Source organism: Grammomys surdaster, unplaced genomic scaffold, assembly GCF_004785775.1.
Source record: "Grammomys surdaster isolate TR1022 unplaced genomic scaffold, NIH_TR_1.0 251, whole genome shotgun sequence".
Lineage (NCBI taxonomy): Eukaryota > Metazoa > Chordata > Mammalia > Rodentia > Muridae > Grammomys > Grammomys surdaster.
The window spans coordinates 1,578,836-1,600,208 of NW_021604692.1; the positions used below are offsets into that span (position 1 = coordinate 1,578,836).

The 21,373-nt window shown below is 46.2% G+C and overlaps 1 protein-coding gene across 1 annotated transcript; it reads left to right on the top strand.

Moving 5' to 3' along the window:
* Positions 1–1,044: 1,044 nt before the first annotated feature.
* Positions 1,045–20,451, top strand: Tbc1d20 (TBC1 domain family member 20). Its single transcript, XM_028774977.1, has 8 exons — positions 1,045–1,250; positions 8,157–8,342; positions 12,182–12,262; positions 14,915–15,101; positions 15,221–15,322; positions 16,892–17,033; positions 17,764–17,951; positions 18,161–20,451. Exons 1-8 carry the CDS (start codon positions 1,184–1,186, stop codon positions 18,414–18,416), a joined length of 1,209 nt encoding a protein of 402 aa, XP_028630810.1. The 5' UTR covers positions 1,045–1,183; the 3' UTR covers positions 18,417–20,451.
* Positions 20,452–21,373: the final 922 nt, after the last annotated feature.

Below are 21,373 nucleotides of genomic sequence, written 5' to 3' on the forward strand. Positions count from 1 at the left end.
CTAGAAACCGGATCAAGGAATTGATCATTATAACATGGGAGATTAGGAATAACATTTTAAAATAATTTTAGACTTCATTAGTTGAAATTAAGGAAGAGTTAAATTTGGGGATTTCTAAGTTTATTAAATAATAGTTTTAAAAGTAGAAGTAGTTTCAGAGTAATATTTTTTGCTCATGAAAATTTCCCAGGAGACTTCTTTAATTGTGGAAGTGTGTGTGTGTGTGTGTGTGTGTGTGTGTGTGTGTGTGTGTAAATGTCTTTGCATGAGCCAGAGAACAACCTCAGGAATGCCCATCCACATCCTTTGGCCTGACTAGACTTGACTAGACTGGCTGGCTGGGGATCCTGTGGAAAGACTCTTTAGAAAAGAGTCTTGAAGTAAAAATGTGACCCATGGAATCTGAGCTAGAGATAAGGCATATGGAACCAGGAGGAGCCAAAACTTTTAGAAGGAAAACAAAAACAGCAGTACTGAGCTGGAGGCTTTAGAAGCTAATCAAACAACTAGACTCAGGAGAGCATCCTCACTGGGGATCTGGGAGGTGAGGTAATAATCTTTGGGGATGACTTATCCGAGGGATGGACCCTAAGGTGTCACTGAGCTTGAATGTGTGAGTGTGCGTCGTTAGAAACACCGTAGGCGAGGAGGAGCTCAAAGACCTGATCCACCCTGTAGTATTTTGATCAAAGGATCACTGCTTCGCACAACTCAGTGAAGGAACAGTGCCCCATCTCCATGAACAGCCACTTTTCCCCGGAGATATACCTGCTAAACTACGGAAGCCAAATATGACCGGTCCTTGATAAGCAAAAGTCTGCGCATAACCGTGGAGCTTGGCAGTATCTAGCCTCGTGGATTCAATATTTTATTTTCATAACTTTCACGAATAAAAACAAAAGCAGTGGCAAAACTATGACCCAGCACGCATGCGCATACAAGCGGCTTCCCAGAGCCCAGCCTCCGCACCGGAGCTTTGCGCTGTCAAGCCGCATGCGCGCGCCCCAGCCCCGCCCAACCCCAAAACGCAGGTCACGTGGGGGCGTGGCTGTCTGCGCGCCTGCGCGCCGCAGGCCGACGGCGACTATCCTGCCCCGGCCGAACTGGGGTTAGGTCGCGGTGGGAGCCGCGCCTCAGGCTCCGCCGCCAGCCGGGGCTCGGGCTGGGGCCCGGGCCCCCGGGGATGGCCCTCCGGCCCTCAAAGGGCGACGGCTCCGCCGGCCGCTGGGACCGCGGCGCAGGGAAGGCAGGTACGGAGGACGGCGGGCTGGGGCGACGAGTGAGGGCCGCAGAGCGGCCGGGACCTGAGGGGGGCGGCGGCGGATGAGGAAGAGCCGGGCCTCACCCAGGCCGCCGCCAGCCACGTCCGCAGAGCCGATTGCCCGCGCTGGGCCGCTGCCCAGGCTCCAGCCTCCACTCTGTACTCGTGACCCTAAAATTCCCCTCTGCACGCGCACACACAAACTCCAGGAAAGTCGCCGGTGTCCAATTCCAGAAACTCTGGTCGTTGAGCTCTCTACCTCACACTTCCTCCCTGTTCAGCTACTTTCTTGTCCTTTTCTCGGCCACCTGTGTTAGTGTTCAGTTGTGCACAAAGCAGTGCTGTTTTTCCATACTCTTTCAGTTTAACCCATTTCTGTGAAATCTTGGTTTTATTGTGCACGTGTTCTGGAATACATTTCCCGCATGGTATGCTAGTTGGTGAAAATTCCTGAACCAGGTGAGCTAATCCAATTCCCGTCCTCTGACAGGTGATGCACATATTAGAACTGACCCTGTTACCAGCCCATGTCTTGTTTTCTGTTATTCCTCTTTTCTCATCTGATGCCACAATTAAGGCTCGGTCTGTGAGCTACTTTCCTGAGCTCTTTGATATTTTTAACACTCTTTGCTGGTGTCTGTGCCACATCTGTCTTTATGGCATAATAGCCAGTGTCCCAAGTGACATGAGTCTTGTGACCTGTTGCAGTGCAGCTGTGTCTTGGTTGCAAAAATCTCCGGCCCTTCAGCCTGTGTAGATGGAAAGGAAATTCAAAGGATCTTTCTTAGTTTAGATTGGTTTTAAATATATTGGAAAATTGGTGACCAAATTATCAATTGTAAGAGCCCTCCTTTGTAGAATTCGTGGTGGATTGGTTTGATCTGTTTTTTTCTCCGTTTTTTCAGTAAATATTCATCTTTGAAGGGGGCAGGAAATATTAGAAGATCGACCAAGAACCCCAAGCTAGATGGCCAGGGACCTTTTGCAGTTACTTTCAGACAGGATCTTGATAATTTACTCTGGAACTTTCCATCTTCCTGCCTCAGTCTATCTTTATGTTAGTACTTAATTTCTTCTTGTTTGGTTATGTTTTATAGAAATGAATTAGTACTATGAAAGACAAAGGGCACTTGGCTACATTTTCTTTTAACAGGAATTTTACTACAAGTATAATATTTTGTGGTTCACTGTCCATGTCTTAAATACAGACATGATGCTCAGACTTTTTGTTTGTTTGTTTGCTTCTCAAGACAGTGTCTCACTGTGTAGCCCTGGCTGTCCTTGAACTCTGACCTCTTACTTGGAGATCTGCCTGCCTCTTCTGCCTCTACATGCATTGCCACCACCTGGCCCTTTATTTATTTATTCTAATGTTTCTTTTGAAATTAGGTCTTGTGGAACCCAGGCTGGCCTTGAGCTTACTTTGTAGCAGAGGGTTGCTTTGTCTGCCTCCAACCCTAGTGTTGGGTACAGTGGTGCACTGCCACACCTGTTGGTGCTATTATTTTTCTTGTCTGTGTTGTTCCAGTGTATGTGCTGTGGAAGCAAGCACAGTGCTAATGTTTTTTGGAAACACGGTCTTAATATGTAGCCTTGACTGGCCTGGTGCTCCTAATATAGGCCAGACTGGTCTCAAGAGACCTTTACTGCTTTAAACAGTCTTTAAACAGAAGTTAGATGGATTTTAAAATCCTAACATTTCTCTAGAAGCATTATAACCCAAACCAAAATAATAAGCATGTTAAGGCCAGGGGTTAGGTCAGGATTGGCACACACTGATTTGTCATGTGCAAGGCCCTAGGCTCCAGCCCCAGTGCTATGAAAAAGTTATTGGTGAGCAGAAGAAAGGGGTGCCATTATCATTCTTCTCTTTTGTTGACTTTGTTATTTTTCAGGCATCTGGGGTTTGTTTATAGACATTGTTATATTTTGTAAAAGTTCTAGGACAATCATTTGATTTATCATGGTGATGATAACGAAGTCTTCATCCACAGAGGGATTTGGAAGCAATCCACTTTGGCATATATCATACACCCTCTTCTATGTGAAGTGGTTAGAATTTACCTTAGAATAAAACTGATAGCAGGCATGCATTTTAATCTTTTCCTGAACTCCCCAGGGATAACTGTGACTTTTCTTTTTGTAGGAGAAATAGGATGTTTGTGGTGGTAGGAGAAATTAGTTGTTAGTGATGACCTTGGTGCTCTATTGTGTAGGCTGGCCATTGGCTTCCCCGTATAGTTTATGTGACTAGCTCACTTGAGTTCTCTGACTTGTTTTCTCTCTGTATTACAATGATATGCTACATAATAGGCCCTAGACAGTATGTGTAGGGATGGCATATGTAAGAATGACTTCTTCGTTTGCCATTAAGCTTTAAGCTTGTGACTGAATGAGTAAATGTGGAGGTCAGAGGACAACGTCCATGAGTCAGTCATGTGAGATCTGGGGATGGAACTTGGGTCATCTGGCTTGTATGCAAGCACCTTTACACACTGAACAGTCTTACTGGCCCTGCCAGCTTTACCTACTGGGAAGTAAGGTTAAAGAAGGCAGTGTCCCACAGTGGCCAGACAGCACTCCCAATCCAATTTGTGCACCTTCTTCAGGGAAGCACCAGAACTGTAAGGGAAGCCAGAAAATCTACAAAATTGTACAGTATTCCATAGTGAGCCAGGCACCCAGTAATGGGGGGGGGTAATGCCACTTACTATGGAACAACTTTTTCCAGACGAGCAGAAACTAAACTAAGTAATTTATTCTACCACACATATACTTGCTGAGTTCTATAGAATCAAAATTGAGAGAGTTGACTCAGTGGGCACATCTTTAATTAAAGCAATCAGGAGGCAGAGGCAGACAGAACTCTTGAATTCCAGGCCAGCTGGGACTAATGAGACCGTCTCTAAAACAGCAGCCAGGCATGGAATCCATGCCTTTAATCTCAGGACTCAGGAGGCAGGGTTCTAGTCTAGCCTGGTCTACAGAGCAAGTTCCAGGACAGCCAGGACTGCATTGAGAGACCTATCTTACAAAACAAAAACAACAAAAAGCTGAGAACATCAGGGAGAAGTAAGTCCAGAATTAGGTAACTCACGGCTGTGACTTTGCCCAGATCTCACAGGACTACAGGAGATTGCAAACTGTGTTCGTTGAATAGCTTGATGGGAAAGCTATTGGAATGGACAGAAATGAGGTTTTTTTTTTTTTCATATTCTTAGTGAAGGGTCAACAAAACTTGGAAATGTCAGCTTCCCTCAGGCAGTCGTGGGACTGTCACCTTAGTACTCTTCCCTGTAGTGTGAAGAGTACTTACTGCAGAAGTTCGTGTGCACTACTTATATTTTGCTCACTGTTGGAACGAATTCAGTTCCTGGTCAGTTTCCTGCTAAGCCTGTGCTGTTGAGGACAGCATATGTAGGTCCTGTGGTGAGTAGGGTACTTGTGTAGTGTGCTAGGCTCTGAGTTCATTCCCAGCACTGCAAGAAAAAAAAATTCTCACCCTTCTTGATCCTCTTGGCAGGCATACAGCCTTGTCTTCAAAGACGTAGCCCTGCAGAGAAAGCTCAGACTGTCTGCAGGAAGAACCAGCCTGAAAATTAGGCTCCCCACTTCAGTCATCATTTCTGTTCTCTGTGTGTCTGGATCCTTCCTCTGTGTCTTGGTCATGATGTTTTGCTTACATAACAGATCTTTGCTCACATCCTTTTCTCTATCAGGAATGCTTTGCGTTTGACACACTCTTCCTTTGGCAAAGTTTTCAATGGGGTTCAGTGTCATTTCTGGAAAAGCCTTTCCTCATTACCTTAGAAATAGTCTTTCCCCTGGGTCTTCATCGTCTTCAGGGCTCTCTAATGCCCCGTGTGATAGTGTATCCCTTTCTGCTCAGAGCTTCCAGGGAGTCATTGTTCATCTTCACCTTAGTACTCAGTACAGACTCAGTGATGGACTACTAAGTGGATGGGTGGGACGGAGGGCACAACTGAGGCAAGACCTTGACGTCTCAGAAGCATTTGGCTGGGGAGGTCCTTTACTGAAGGAAGAGCCTGAATGTTTATTTCTACATAAAGCAGGCATTTAATTTAACATTAACCTGAGCCAGTCTTGACAGTAAAGAGAACAGTTTGAATTTACTCTGAGCTGTTATACTCAGAGGCTAGCCACACCAAGAAGACTCAGACACTGGTCCCCCTCTGTGCTACTAGGGACTGTAACAACAATCTAACAAGAGAACAAGTTTACCTAGGTCAAAAATCACTTGTTGTCTTTCTGTGTGACTTGAAGGTGCATGTCTCTCCAAAACTCTGTTTATGTGGCTCATGTCATAGCTCACATAGATAAGTCACCAGGACTCTTAACTCCAGTTTGTATTTCACCTTTGTCATGAGCACAGTTGTAGACTGTTCTCTCAGAATAGAACATTGCTGAGGTCCTCTGTTCAGTAACTCTTCTAGAACTTCATATACCATGTGATATTGCCACTTAAGTCTAAACTTCCTTCTGGTGGTGCCCAATTTACGTTAACCCTGGTGTCTAGTGTCTAGTATCTGTTCTGTAGATGTATGTGCATATGTAGGTTGGCCTGGCCTATTGTCTCTCTGTACTCTTGGCCTTACTGTCTGCAGACATGTTTTCTTGACAGTTATAGTGTAATTGCTTGTGATGGTTGGTGCTTTTGTGTTGAAATTCTTGTAGTTTTATTTTCTCAATGGTGCAGGGACCCTTAAAATCTTAACAAGTGCTATCAATCTGTGGTTCCTAAAAGTAGATGTTCCATATGAACACCTAGAGGCTGTGTCTTATTGTAATGGGAGAGTTAGGACAGATAGCAGGCTCAGACACTCATACTGCTTTCTAAAATATTTACCTTTTTAAAATGCTAACTAGTGTATCTTTTCATTTTTTGTGCATTGGTGTTTAGTCTGAATGTATGTCTGTGTGACAATGTCAGATCTTGAAGTTGCAGACAGTTGTGAGCTGCTATGTAGGTGCTGGGATTTGAACCTGGTTCCTCAGGAAGAACCACTGAACCATCTTTCAGTCCCTAAAAAACTACTTTTGAGGCAGAGGCAGGCAGATTGCTGTGGGTTTGAGAACAGCTTTGTCTACATAGCAAGTCTCAGGCCAGCCTGGAATACATTAAGATCCTATCTTTTAAAAAAAGTTGAGCTGGGCATGGTGGTACACATCTTTAATACCAGCACTTGTAAAGCAAGCAGGCAGATTTCTGCATTTGAAGCCAGCTAGGGCTACACAAGAGAAACTGTCTCAAAGCACTCCCAGCTGCCCACCAAATAAAAAGTCATTTTTATTTTTATTTTTTAAAGTATAACTTTATACCCCAGGTTGATCTTGAATATGCTATGTAGAAGAAAGAGGCTAGCTCTGAATTTGTGAAGGTTCCGAGTCTGCCTCCCAAGTGCTGGGAATAAAGGCATGCTCCATTGTGCTTGGCTTCTAAAAGAACAATTTCAGTATTATAAATTGGCTGTAAATAAGACTCTTACATATGAATGTGAGCTGCTTGTGGCTGGGATGTAGCTCAGTTGGAAGAGTGCTAAGAAGCCTTGGATTCCATCCAGTGTGCTGCATAGAATCAGGCCTGGGATCACAGACCCCATCAAAGCACTTGGGGAGCAGAGGCAGGAGGCTCAGAAATTCATGGTCTCATTGTTGGCTACAGAGAGAGCAAAAGACTGGGGCTGGAAGGATTGTTCAGGAGTTAAGAGCCTTACTGCTCATGCAGAGGCTTGGATTCAGTTCTCAACATACAGATGGCTGCTCACAGCCACCTAAACTCCAGTTCAGGGGATCTAAAACTTTTCAGACTGCGCTGGCCCCAGGCTTTCAATAGGTAGTTCTACAGACATGCAGGCAAAAAACAAATATACAGAAAAGAAAAATAAATAAATCTCTTAAAATATTTTTTTAGCTGGGCAGTGGTGGCGTACACCTTTAGTCCCAGCACTTGGGAGGCAGAGGCAGGCGGATTTCTGAGTTCGAGAGTTCAAGGCTAGCCTGGTCTACAGAGTGAGTTCCAGGACAGCCAGGACTACACAGAGAAACCATGTCTCGAAAAACCAAAAAAAAAAAAAAAAATTTAAAAATCTGTAAGATACTTAACATACTACTTTCTGGTTGCCAGTGATGAATAGAGCTTAAAAAAAAAAGATTTATTTTTATTTTATGTGTTTGAGTGTTTCATATGGTTTTGTTAAATGTAACATTGAGGATGTCTTGAATTGAACTTGGGGCCTCACACACAAAAGTGCTATGCTGATAGGACACATTGAATTACTTTTTTTTTCCAGTATAAACAAATAAATTTTTTCTGGCCTGGTGGTGGTGGCACATGCCTTTCGACCCAGAACTTGGAAGGGAGAGGCAGGTGGATCTCTCTGAGTTCAAGGCCAGCCTGCTCTACAAAGCAAGTTCCAGGATAGCCAGGCAGGGCTCACAGAGAAACCCTGTCTCAAAAAAAAAACAAAAGAGTTTTTTTTTTCCTTCAGTGTTAAGGATTAAACCCAAGACCTTTGGTATGCTAGGCAGGTCCTGTACCACTGACTTCACCAGCCCAAGAAAACCACTTAGATTGAGATATCTATGCTTTGCGAAATGTGAACAGAAAAGCATTGACAGTAGCTGGTACTCACTGATAATTCCTAAAGTTGGTACTGTAATTCCTTGTTACTTAACATGGGGTATGGCCAAAGTGTTTTACACATGTGAAAATATGTGTAGGGTTTGTAAGAAGCAAGCATGAGGGCCAAAGCTGTCTAAGAGAAGGTACCTCAGACCAAGTTAGGAGATGGGGACTCTGAACAGAAAAGTGCACATGCTAATAAGTGTGTGCGTCATTTTGTGCCACACACTGTTTGCTTGTTTGTTTCTGCAGACTTTAATGCCAAAAGGAAAAAGAAGGTGGCGGAGATACAACAGGCTCTAAACAGTGATCCCATCGACGTGGCTGCTCTCCGGCGAATGGCTATCAGTGAGGGAGGACTCCTGACTGATGAGATCAGGTGCCAAGTCTGGCCTAAGCTCCTCAATGTCAACCCCAGTGAGCCACCGCCTGTGTCAAGTAAGGGAGCAGATCCTGAGGTGGGGAGCGTCTGCTAGGGATTGAAATATTGTCTAGCTAGAGAGTTTATTTAGGAAAAAAAAAAAAAAGAATTCTCTTATGTGGCTGGGAAGATGGCTCAGAGGACCTGGGTTCAGTTTCCAGCACATTTAAGATGGCTTACAACCATTGTAACTCCAGTTCCTGGAGATCCACTGTCCCCTTCTGGCCTCCAACAGCACTAGAGAGAGAAGTGCTTGGAGTTCCAGAAGTCTTTAATTCTGCTAAAAGCTGTTGATTAATGACTTTGTAAGCCGTGTAGTGACAGGAGACCTGGGAAAGCACTGAGAAAAGTGCTCAGAGCACCAGCTCCATTACCCACCCCGCCATCTCTGCCACCCTGTTCATGTGGCAGTGGACTGTGTGTTAGGTGTTCTGAGACTTCTCTGTCATTTGTCAAATCCTTGTGCCCCTGGTGTGTGCCACATACTGGATGTGATTAAAATGATTCATGTGCTAAACGTTTGATGATGTAGTGCACAGTGATGCCGGGTCGCTGCACGTTACACTTGTTATGGATGGTTGAGACTGGCTGCCTCAGAGCAGTAGGCTTTGTGTTAGGGGGAGTCAGGTGCGTTGCCCTGAGAAGTCATTCTTCTTTCATATTCCAAACTGCACGACTGATACTAACATGAAGAAAGTGGGTGTGGGTGTGGTTTGGGGGTGGGTATGTAAGTCTTACACAGGTTCCTCTGATAGCTTTCTGTGTGGGTTGTGAGGAAAATCAACTTACACAGCACTTGGCTTGGGATAAGGAACATACATTCTTGTATCTGTAAGCCACCTCTCCAGCACAGTTGATTAGAACATTTGCTTAACATGTACAAGGTTCAGTCCTAGCACTGCACAGAACTAACTAGCGCCACATGCCTGTGATCCTAGTGCTGGGATCGAAGCACGGGAGAATCTATAGAGTTTTAGGTCACACCTTTAATTTCTGCACCCAGGAGTCAGAGAGAGAGGCAGGTGGATCTCTTGAGTTCAAGGATAGCCAGGGCTATATAGAGAAAGCCTGTCTCAAAAAAGAAAGAAGAAGTAAAAAGAAAGAAAAAGAAAAAAGTAAAGGGGGGAAAGGCTCAATCAAGATCAGGGCTGGAGAGATGGCTCAGTGGTTAATAGCACTGGCTACTCTTCCCCATGACCCAGGTTCAAGTCTCAGCACTCACCGGGCAGGTAACAAACCTCTGTAACTCTACTTCCAGTTCCAGGGGATCTGACTCCCTCTTCTGTATATGCAGTGTACAGACATGTGAGTAAGCAAGACACCCATTTACCTGAGAGAAAAAGAAATCCTTTCTTGATTTTGTTTTGCTTTGTGAGATAGGGTTTTACTGTGTAGTCCTGGCTGTCCTGGAACTTGCATTGTAGACCAGGCTGGTCTTGAACTTACAGAGAGCTAACTGTCTCTGCCACTTGAGCACTGGAATTAAAAGTGTGCTCCACCACTGCCAGGCCAAAACTAAATCTTAAAAATCAAAAAAGTGTTCAAGGCCATCGTTGATGGGTGATCCTAGGGATGGAGGAATTAGATACACTTCTAAGGTGCAGTGTGATTTTTTTTTTCAGTTGTCCTTTTTTTTTCTTTTCTTTCTGTGAGTGCTCTGCTGCATGTACACACCTACATGCCAGAGGAGGGCATCAGATGCCTTTATAGATGGTTGTGAGCCACCATGTGGTTGCTGGGAATTGAACTCAGGACCTCTGGTAGAGCAGTCAGTGCTCTTATCTACTGAGCCATCTCTCCAGCTCCCTGTGAGTTTTTTGTGGTTTTTGTTGTTGTTTTGCTTATTTTATTTATTTACATTTCAAATGTTATCCCCTTCTCAGTTTCCTCTCCACGAACCTCCATCCCCTCCCCTGTCACCCCTGCTTCTATGAGGGTGTTCCCCCACCCACCCACTGATGCTTCAGTGTCCTACCCTGCGTCATGGAAATTCCACAGGACCAAGGGCCTCCCCTCCCATTGATGCCAGATATGGCAGTCCTCTGCTACACACGCGGCTGGAGCCAGGGGTCCCTCTGTCTATACTCTCTGGTTGATGGTTTAGTCCTTGGGGGTCCTGGGGGGTCTGGTTGGTTGATATTGTTGTTCTTCCTATGGGCTTGCAAACCCCTTCAGCTCCTTCAGTCCTTCCTCAACTCCTCCATTGGGGTCCCCACGCTCACTCCGATGGTTGGTTGTGAGCATCCCCATCTGTATTGGTCTAGCTCTGACAGAGCCTCTCAGGGAACAGCTATACCAGGCTCCTGTCAGTAAGTACTTCTTGGCATTAGTAATAGTGTCTGGGTTTGGTGTCTGTAGATGGGATAGATACCTAGGTGGGACAGTCTCTGGATGGCCTTTCCTTCAGTGTCTACTCCACTCTTTGTCCCGGCATTTCCTTTTGACAGGAGAATTCTGGATTAATATTTTTGAGGTGGGTGGGTGGCCCCATCCCTCAACTGGGGACCTTGCTTATCCTCTGGATATGGTCTCTACAGGTTCTCTCTCCCCTTTGTTGGGTATTTTGGCTCATGTCATCCCCGTGGGGTCCTGGGAACCTCTCGGGTCCCTGGCATCTGGGACTTTCTAGTGGCTACCCCCAGGTCCCCCTCCCCCACTGCTACACACCTCTGTTCAAATTCCTGACCCTCTGTACTTCTCCCCATCTCCTCCCACACCTGATCCCCTGTGATATTTTAATATGCGGTTGTTTGTTAGTATTTAGCAGTTCTACTCCAGACCCACTCCCACTCCGTATCCTCAGATGCTCAAGGCCCTATACAAGAGCTTCAGTGCTTATGTGCTGAGCGCACACTATCACATTCCTCATTCTTATCACTCCTCATGGTAACTGAGAGGTACACATGGACAGGGAGAGGCTCACTTTACAGATGTGGGCAGGTCCTTGTCAGGACAATGGCAGGCCACAGTAGCCCAGACCTCTTGAGCATTTGCCCCTCCTCCATTCTTCTTGACATTGCTCAGGACAGTCTCTTTCCTCTCTGTGTCATCAGACTTATATGAAACAGCTGTGTTTGGAACTTACCTGTGAAATGTATCTTTACTGGTGTTTTGTTTTCAGTGGCAGTGGGGATCAAATTCTGGGCCTAGGCAAGTCCACAACCACTAAACTATGCTCCAGCCCCACCCTCTTAGTATTTCCCATCCTTTTTTTGGTTTTTTCATTCTCTTTTTAAATTTTCTGATGGGATGAGGTCTTGTTGGTAGTCTAGGTGGGCTTCAAACCTGAGGCAGTCTCCCTCCAACAGTCACCCAAGGACAGGGATTATATTACAAGTGTGAGCCAGCTCAGTCCCTGACTGCATAGCTGGGATTCTGTGTGTACATGGTGCTTAGATCAAGGGATAATACCTTTTTTTTTTTTTAAAGATTTATTTATTTTCTGTATGTGAGCACTCTGTCACTGTCTTCAGACACACCAGAAGAGGGCATTGGATCCCATTACAGATAGTTGTGAGCCACCATGTGGTTGCTGGGAATTGAACTCAGGACCTCTGGAAGAGCAGTCAGTGCTCTTAACCGCTGAGCCATCTCTGCAGCCCCCGGTGTTACATTTTAAGTCATGTTCTCTTGAGGAGAAGTCTGCTCTGTGTGTCCTTTAGGTCTCAACTATCACTTCAAGATGTAGTTTCTGTTGCTCTTTGTTTGCTTTGTGGTGTGGGTCTAAATTCTGAGCATTGAGCTCACTAAGTTAGCTTTCTACAACTGAACATACTGGAAACCCAAGAAAAATTTACTTCTTATCTGGCTTCCCAGTCCTCTTTGCAATAACACCATGTTCCTCTTCCGCTGATAGGGAAGGATCTTCGAGACATGAGCAAGGACTACCAGCAAGTGCTGTTGGACGTCAGGCGGTCTCTTCGGCGCTTCCCTCCTGGTGAGCAGATCTCCTGACTTGCCACATCTGGAGTGTGCTTTCAGTCCCTTCACACTTACCTTCCTGTATTGGTACTCACCAAGGTTGGGGGAGTTTCCCAGCAACCAGGGACACACATGCAGAACCCTGCTCTCAGACATGGATGGGGCCCAGGGGGGACAAGTGAAAGAAGCTCTTGCAGCCTCCTTTTTGTGTCCTGGAGGGACGTGTAGGGATTGGGAGGGCCGGGGACTGACTTTGGAGATCGGGTTGGTTTGGAATTGCTCCCTAATGGGAACTAGTAATGTCTGCATTGGTGAGTGTTGCCTTACCCGTGATTACTGGTCCCTTTTCCTGCATGCTTGCAGAGTATGTTCTGAAATTGTCCCTTGCTTCCAGGACAAGGAAAATGACTGTTTTCTGTTTTCGTAATGGTGGACACTGGGCAGCAAACCTCATCTATATAATCTAGCTTTCTTCCTCTTGTAAGTTCACCTTGACTTTTGAAGAGATATGGGAACCTCTAACTTTCTTGCCACACCTAGCTGAAGCAAGCTTTTGGTTGGGACATGTTTGTTACAGGCCTTCTGCCCTACTTGGATCTTTGCTCTCTGTGGAGGTTCCTAAGGCTCCCACAGGCTGGTAGCCAGTCAGTCTTCTGGATAGGATACAACATATCCCATGACCCAGTCCCCTTTCCCACCCTGCTGGTCCAGTTGAGGTGGTTGATTTAGGGCAAGTGCCGCCCTGTTTTCCTTTGCTGTTGTTCCCTAAACTCAGAGATCTGCCTGCCTCGGCCTCCTGAGAGCTGGAATTAAAAGGGGTTGGGGTATGAATACCATCCTTAATACCTTTATGTCACCAGTCCATTGTGATCTTCCTGCACACAGGATCCTCCTTGGCATTTTAAACCCTTTCCATCCATGGCCTCTGGATTAGCCTGACTAATCGTAAACCAGAAATTCAAACAGGAAGTAGCTCTTTGCTCTCACTACTCCATGGTTTCACTTAGTGCTCGGTTTGCGTTGTTGTTGTTTTTTGTTTGTTTTCTTTCCAGCACACCTCTTCTGAGTGGTGGAATGAATATGAGCAAGGAGTGACCTTTGCTTTTGCCTTGAACCTTCATTCAGTTCAGTGTGGGCCCTTACCTTACTATTTTCTCTCACAATACCTGCTTTTAACTGAAAGCTAAGCTAAGAGCACGAGAAAGAAAGCTGTACTGGGTGACGTTCTTCTAAAATATTTCATGCGATCAAGGCTTGACATCCTCTACCTCCCCTAAGTGCTCAGTCATTTTCATTTACAATTCAGACTTGGAACTCAGAGTTAACATATTGCCCTTGAACTCTCACAGACTCCAGGCAGTTCAGCCTGCGGGTTCACATTGATCTGCTATATATATCATCTTGTGGGCATCTTTGTGAACAGGCCGCCCTCCATTTGTCAGTTTTCCACAGGGGCATGGGTGGCGGTCAGTGTGCAGCTCTTGGGCAATTTGTTTATTTTTCATGTGTCTTTTTCAGTCTGGCTAAGGCAGGACTGCTGAGCAGTAAAGACCACATGCTTCTCAGTGGCCACTTTCTGTTTCATACACTAGTAAGAGCTGGCATTTTCTGGATCAATTTTTAGTAGAAGAATTGGAACAGATTATGACAGCCTTCCAACCACTAGCAGCTTCGGGTTCTTTAGTGCTGTGTTTTTTTAACTTCCTTAATAAGAGCCTTGAGGTTCAAGTTCATGTTCAGATCCAGGGTGCCTTGTAGATGCAGAATTGGAACTGTCCAGCCTTCTTGCCTTTGGGTACATGGACTGAGTATGGCCATCTCCTCTTTGAGCTCTGGCTTTAGGCACAACAGGTTCATAAGTCTTCACCAAACCAGATGTGTACTGTGTCTACTACTGTGACTGACTGGCCCTGCTTACAGCTGCTGCTAGAAATTGAGACCACTTAGAATATGGGCTGTAGCTTAGAGAATACAATTTTAGTTTTTATATAATTCCTTATATGATTTCATTCCATGAAGAAGGGCCAAAAGTCTGCTGATCTTGCAGATTCACACTTTGCCACATTAATTGCCTGTTTCTTTCGATTCATGTACACATAACTTTGTTTCTGAACTATTTAAGGGTAAACGGCCGTCATAGCACCCTTTGTTCAGAACCTCTAATCCATACAAAAGCTCATCTTTCACCACTTATCGATTTTTATCAGAAATAATTTACTAATTATTTTTTTATCAGAAAAAGAAACACAGATTCTTGGATTTGCTACCTAAACTTCTTTTGAGCCTCTTTTATTGTCAACAGTTCCTTTGTGTGCATGGCAAGCCAGTTAACTCTGTCATTTTCTGCTTTTGCCTGCTGTTTGCTCATGGTTTAGGGTCATGTCTGTGATGCTGGTGACAGGAGATCACTGAAGTACAAAGCCTATGCTGTTCTTTCCTCATGATTGGCTGTGCTAACTGTAAGATTTTAGTTAGGTGATTTTCCCAGAGGCCTTACTGTGTGGCTTTTCCTGGGCTGGGTGTCATCAGCAATGTGTAGGTTTTGCAAGGCAAGGCCAATGTGTTTGTAATTCACTGTTTGTCACTGGACACTTTTCTCTGAAAAGTGTTGCTGGCCTATTCTGTTGTTAGGCTCCTTTGCCAATGCAGATGAACCTCCTCTCCCCAGGCATGCCGGACGAGCAGAGAGAAGGGTTGCAGGAAGAGCTGATCGATATCATCCTCCTCGTCTTGGATCGCAACCCTCAGCTCCACTACTACCAGGGCTACCATGACATCGTGGTCACTTTTCTGCTGGTGGTGGGTGAGAGGCTGGCAACATCCCTGGTAGAAAAATTGTCTACCCACCACCTCAGGTACCTGTGCGTCTGGTCCCATGCCAAGATGGGTGTCCACTCCCATTCCACTCCATGTACCAGCCCTAAGCTCAACGTTGGACCTGACCACTTGCATTGACTGAATTGTCTTCCCATAGAGATTTCATGGATCCCACAATGGACAACACCAAGCACATCCTAAATTATCTGATGCCCATCATTGACCAAGTGAACCCAGAACTCCATGACTTCATGCAGAGGTGAATCTACATTTGTGTGAACAAGACACACATGGCAGCCCTGCTCCTTGCTCTTTGGGCTTTCTGTTTCTTCACAATCCTAGCATGTAGGGATGATATCTCAGGGCTTTAGGAGCTTGCATTTGATGGGTATGTCATAAATTCTTAGAGGAGGAAAGGGAAGGCCACATGGGATGCCACATGCCTATGGTGAAGCACTTGGAAGGTAGAGACAGAAGGATCAAGAGTTCAAGGCCAGGGACTAAAGAGATGGCTCAGTAGGTAAGGGCCCTTGCTGCTCTTGAAGAGGAGCAGAGTTCAGTTATGTCAACTGTCTGTAACTCCAGCTCCAGGGAATTCAACACCTTCCCACACCACCTTCTAGTTTCCCTAGGCACTATACACCATGCACACAGTAAAACACAGATACACATACATACGCAGAAAAGTAAAATTTTATTTTCCCGTAAGTTTTTATTTTTTGAGATGGGGTCTCACTATGTAGTCTTGGCCATATTGGAACTCATATAAAGACCCTCTGCCTTATCAGTGCTACCATACCCAGTGGTAAAAATAAATCTTTACAAAGTAATGCAAAGAATTCTAGGCAAGCCTTGGTTCTTTAATGACTTTGAAGCCAATCTGAGACAACAAGCTGGGCAATAGTGGTGTATGCCAGTGACAGAACAGGCAGATCTCTTGAGTTCGAGGCCAGCCTGGTTTAGATACTGAGTTTTAAGCCAGTCAAGGCTGTATAGTGAAACCCTGTTTCAAAAACAGTAGCAACAAAAAAATTTTTAAAGTAAAAAACAAGAAGGGGATAGAAAAATGGCTTAGAGGTAAAGAATCCATGCTGCCCTTGCAGAAGACCTGAGTACAGTTCACAGCACCCATATTAGGTGGCTCACACCTGTTCTTAACTGTAGTTCTAAAGTATCCAACACCCTCTGGCCTGTGCAGGTGCCTATGTGGTATCCATAAACTCAACACAGCCTCACACACCTATATAAAGATAATAAATAACTCGTTTTTATAAAGATTTCTTCACATGTATGTGTGCTTTGCCTCCGTGCCTGGTGCTCAAGGAGGAAACCACAGTGCTACTCTCAGAGTGGCGGCTCCTTGTTCTCAGATGGAGGTTGGTTGCGCATGAGAAAAGTACCCAGGAAGGTGAGGCAGTGCTCTACCAGTGTGCTCCTTCCCCCATCCTCAGAGTGCTTTTTTGGTTTGGTTTTGGTTTTGGTTTTGGTTTTTGGAGACAGGGTTTCTCTGTGAAGCCCTGGCTGTCCTGGAACTCACTCTGTAGACAAGGCTGTCCTTGAACTCGGAGATCCATTTTCCTCTGCCTGCCACCCTTACCCCCTCAGGGAGTATAGGAGTATACCATCACCACCTGGCTTCATGGTACATTTTTGAGATTTTGTGTTTTTTAAAGAAGATTCTAAGTTCTTAAGTGGTATAATTTCCCAAGAAAGAAGTATATTTTCCAAATACTTCTTCCTCATCAGCTCTTAAGAACAAAGAAAAGCTCAGTGAAAGGGAAGGGATGAGCTGGCAGGACACCTAACATCTGATTTCCTTTGCTCTTAGTGCTGAGGTGGGGACCATCTTTGCCCTCAGCTGGCTTATCACCTGGTTTGGACATGTCCTGTTGGACTTCAGGCACGTTGTGAGGTTATACGACTTCTTCCTGGCCTGCCACCCACTCATGCCCATTTACTTTGCAGCTGTGGTAGGTATATACTGGGAGGCAGTGTCTTAGTTCCCTGTTAAGCTGTTGAGCTTGATCAGTGTTCTTGAAGGGGACAGTAGAGCCCATGATGGGGCCCATTCTCTAGTCTGAAAAGTATTAGGAAATGTCCTCACTTCAAGACTTCAGACCCTTCAAAGCACCAGAGTGCCATGTGACTGTCAGTAACTCCTGACACCTCCTGGAACTCTAGCTAGTAGACGTCATTATGGATGGTTCAGTGTGCCTGTCAGAGGCAGGCCTGGTGTTAGACATAAAAGAGGAATGGCTTGTGGAAGAGTGTGGGGCTCATGCCCAAGAGGGCTGAGTGCACATTGGCCCTTCAGCAGCTGTAAACATGAGCCCTGCTCTCGGGAGGATGTCTAAGGGAAGCAAGATGCCTCTGTCAGGCTTTTCTAAGGCTCCTCAGAATCTCCTGGTGTCCTTTTCTTCTTCCTAAAAGAATGTCAGCTTATTTCAAGACTTGTCAGGACTTAACGAGAATTGGGTAGTCTTTCACATTATAGGTGGATTGGGACACAGCATTTGCCGAACCTTTGGGCTGAGTGTTGTCTGTATCTAACGGGTGTGTGTGTGTGTGTGTGTGTGTGTGTGTGTGTGTGTGTGTTGGGAGGGAGGGAGGAAGGGAGGGAGGGAGGGAGGGAAGGAGAGAGACAGAGACAGACAGACAACTGTCCAGTCTGGTGTCTGATTCAAAGCCTGCCTTCATCAGATCGTGCTGTATCGGGAGCAGGAAGTCCTGGACTGTGACTGTGACATGGCCTCTGTCCACCACCTGTTGTCCCAGATCCCTCAGGACCTGCCCTATGAGACGCTCATCAGCAGAGCAGGAGACCTCTTTGTTCAGTTTCCCCCTTCTGAACTTGCAAGGGAGGCGGCTGCTCAGCAGGAGGCTGAGAGGTGAGGTGGGCGAGCCGCTGCTGCTGCTGCAGTGGGGCAGTTGGAAGTGAGGCCGTCCTGGAGAGTCAGCTTGTCTGGAGGGTATGGGGCTCCATGATGCCGCAGAGTCTTCCCTGCAGGCCATGTAGATCTTTACCACAAGAGCATGCTGAGCAGTGGCCTGCTTGGGGTCTTCTGCTCCCTGTGCTACCTTCTGCTTCCTTCCACAGAACGGCAGCCTCTACTTTCAAAGACTTTGAGCTGGCATCGACTCAGCAGAGGCCAGATATGGTGCTGCGGCAGCGATTTCGGGGACTTCTGAGGCCCGAGGCTCGAACAAAAGACGTCCTGACCAAACCAAGGACCAACCGCTTTGTGAAACTGGCAGTGATGGGGCTAACGGTGGCCCTTGGAGCAGCAGCACTGGCAGTGGTGAAGAGTGCCCTGGAGTGGGCCCCCAAGTTCCAGCTGCAGCTATTCCCCTAAAGTCATCCAGCAGCCACTTCCTCACCCAGGGCACCGAGCTCTCCCCATTTCCAGAAAGAGGGTGAAGTTACTGTGATTAAAGGGTTTCTGTCAGGGGTGTCCTGTCTGCCACCCTTGGCAGCTTGTCTTTTGGCTTTGGTGGCTAGTGACATCGACCGGGCTTACCAAGCCTGAGTGCTCTCCGCACCTCTCCTCCTGTTGGAAGTGGCTCTTGTAGCACCTGGCTACCCAACTCACTGCCTAGAAAGTTGGGCTCAGAAACGCCCTCCTTACAGCACCACGTGTCTTGAGTATCTTTAGACAAAGCAGGCAGGATGGTCCAGACTTGGAATGAAAACGAGGGGAGAGAACTCTAGCCTGGGAGTCAGCTGGACCCTCTTAAAGCCGGTCCTATTAGCTGGTCAGAATAAGAGATAGACTTGAGCTGGGTTCTAATTGAATTTTTATGATCCCAGCCTAGAGCTCACATGCTGAGGATGTTAATCACCAGGCTAGTGTTGCCTGTGTCTCCCTGTTCTTTCTCCTCTACAAGCCACACGACAAACCTGCAAAGATGTTTTCAATCCTGTTTTTATGATTGTGTACTGCACCTCACATAACAAGTACTCTTCACTTTAAAACAGACTACTCGTGTGTGGACATCTGTGTGTGTACAGATGCCCACAGACAGAGGCCATAGGTGGGCTTCCGGGTTCCCGGAGCCTGGTGTGGGTGCTGGGATCTGAATGCCAGGCCTCTGGTGAAGCAGCAGTCGTCCTCTTAACTGCTGAGCCCTCTCTTCAGCCTCTTTCATAGTTCCTTCGTGAGAGAAGCTATCAGAGCATTGAGCTTCCACTGGGCTAGCATTTATTCTTTCCTTTTTGGAGGGAAGTGGAACCCAGGGCTTTTCACATGCGAAGCGAGTGTTCTACCACTGAGCAGACCCAGCTTTTTATTTTATTTTAGTTTTTATTTTATTTTATTTTTGAAACAGGGTCTACCTGAATTATCCAGGCTGGTCTTGAACTTTTGATTCTCCTGCCTCGGCTCCCCATTATCTGGGATGACAGGATTGCTCCTGAGATATTCCCCCTGCTCAGTTTAGCCAAAGTTGTTTGTGAATACCCTCATACTCTACAGTGCCACTTCCTGTCTCACTTTTTCTTATTTTCCTCTAATTACCCGCCTTGGCCTATCTTTATGTTGATCTCAGCTGCTGGTCTCAGGCTGGGAATGTCCTTGGAAACTTGCCAGCATGTAGGAGGGTTTGGCAGGAACCCCACACCACCAGCCTCGCTATACCTGGGCTCCTCCAGGAGAGGTGTACAGCATCCATGGGATCACTCGGTCTTCCTAGGATGGCTTTGTTAAAAGTGAAGCCAGATGTGTTTTATAGTAACTGGCTTGAAAACAAAAGTGCCTTTTGCTGCTTTAGGGTGTGTAGTGGGAAGCTAGTTTCCTAATCTTTCCTGGGCACTCTTCTCTAGTCCTGCCATGTCCACACCCCATGTTTCCCCTGCCCATCCATCCCCTTGTCCCCTGTGCCCATTGTATGCAGTGGGACACTGCATGCTGGGCAGCCATAAAGCCAGAGCATATATAGGTGTCCAGGCTGAGTTACACAAAGCACTTTAAGTCAAGCTGGAGTGGTAAGTCCTTCTCCACACAGGAGCCCTGCCTGGGGTGAGTGATTCATTGGAATTCATTCAGGACAAAGGAGGATTCCAGGATCCAGAGTGATAAGGTGACAAATACTATCTGTCTCCCATGGGAGCTTATCATTCATGCCTCTAGCCTGCTGGAAGACTGTAGGAAGCTTGCTGGCTGAGGGAGGGGCATGGGTTCAGGGTCCAAGCCACATTCTGCATCCAAACAAGCAGGTGGCACTGGCTTGTGCTGACCTGAAGAGTGGTCTGTGCCCATAACAGGACTCCCCTGCCACTGAGAAGAAAGCATTGTCAATTTACCTTCAGGTATTTACTTACTCTGTAAAAAATGTGTGTAGATGTTTTGTACAGAGCCCTGTATGAAATAAACGACCTTACGTGATTCCTAATCACTTGTCTTTACATCACTACTGCTTGCCTGGATATGGACCTGGTGAGTCTCCGATACTTGGGGCCTGCGGTCTGTAGACTTGTCAACCTTGCCTGGCAGCACAGTGATCCTTTCCAGTTTCGTTTCACACACAGGTGTAATCGATTTAGGGCAAAAGTCCTGGTTCTAGCAGCCAGCGAGGGCTAAGCTAGCTACTCCCCTAGCTTGATACCCAACTTAAGACATAAGTAGTGGAAGCAATTTAGTCAGCACATGGAGCAAAGGGCCAGTGATCTCAAGTCATCTTTGGGGTTTATGACAAGGGCATATTCTGCCTCCAGCCTTTCAAGGAAAGCTAGATTAGGTGGGCAGACAGGTGGTTAACATGGCCAAGCAGAGGCAAACCAGAGACTGACCCAAAATCAAGGCTCAGACTTCAGGCTCTCGTCCATCCTTTAGTCTCTGTGGGTACAGTAAGGGTTTTTAGCAAAGGTGGGGTTTTTCCCCCCCCCCACCTTCTTTTGTTTTCCAGTTATGTGTATATGATTGATTGCAGGTATCCTTAGAGGTCAGAAGATGGGAGTTACAGATGTGAGAAACTGAACTCGGGTCCTCTTGGAAGAGAATTATATTCTCCCAACCACTGAGTTGTCTCTTCAGCCCCAGCAAATATGTTTTCTAAGTACCAGTCATACAGGAAGTGTGGGCTTCATATTGTACCTTCTGTGGACACCATCACAGCTAGGTGACAGGTACAGGACGTGCCTAGGGTGCTCTAGCCTTTTTTGCTTTGCAGGCTTTCAGCTCAGAAGACTAGCACTTGGATTCAGACCCTAACTGAGCCTGTTGTGAATGGAAAACCAGCCCAGCATGACTAGTTTCTGTCTACTGAGGAACACATGAGAGCTGCCTCACTCAGCGTCTAGCCTAGCTGGTTCTCA

Bases quoted from the DNA above. Each gene is read 5' to 3' on its own strand.
- Tbc1d20 (XM_028774977.1), top strand. From the start codon at position 1,184: ATGGCCCTCCGGCCCTCAAAGGGCGACGGCTCCGCCGGCCGCTGGGAC. The intron at 15,102-15,220 runs GTACCTGTGCGT...GTCTTCCCATAG, and splicing joins TTGTCTACCCACCACCTCAG to AGATTTCATGGATCCCACAA. The intron at 15,323-16,891 runs GTGAATCTACAT...CTTTGCTCTTAG, and splicing joins CTCCATGACTTCATGCAGAG to TGCTGAGGTGGGGACCATCT.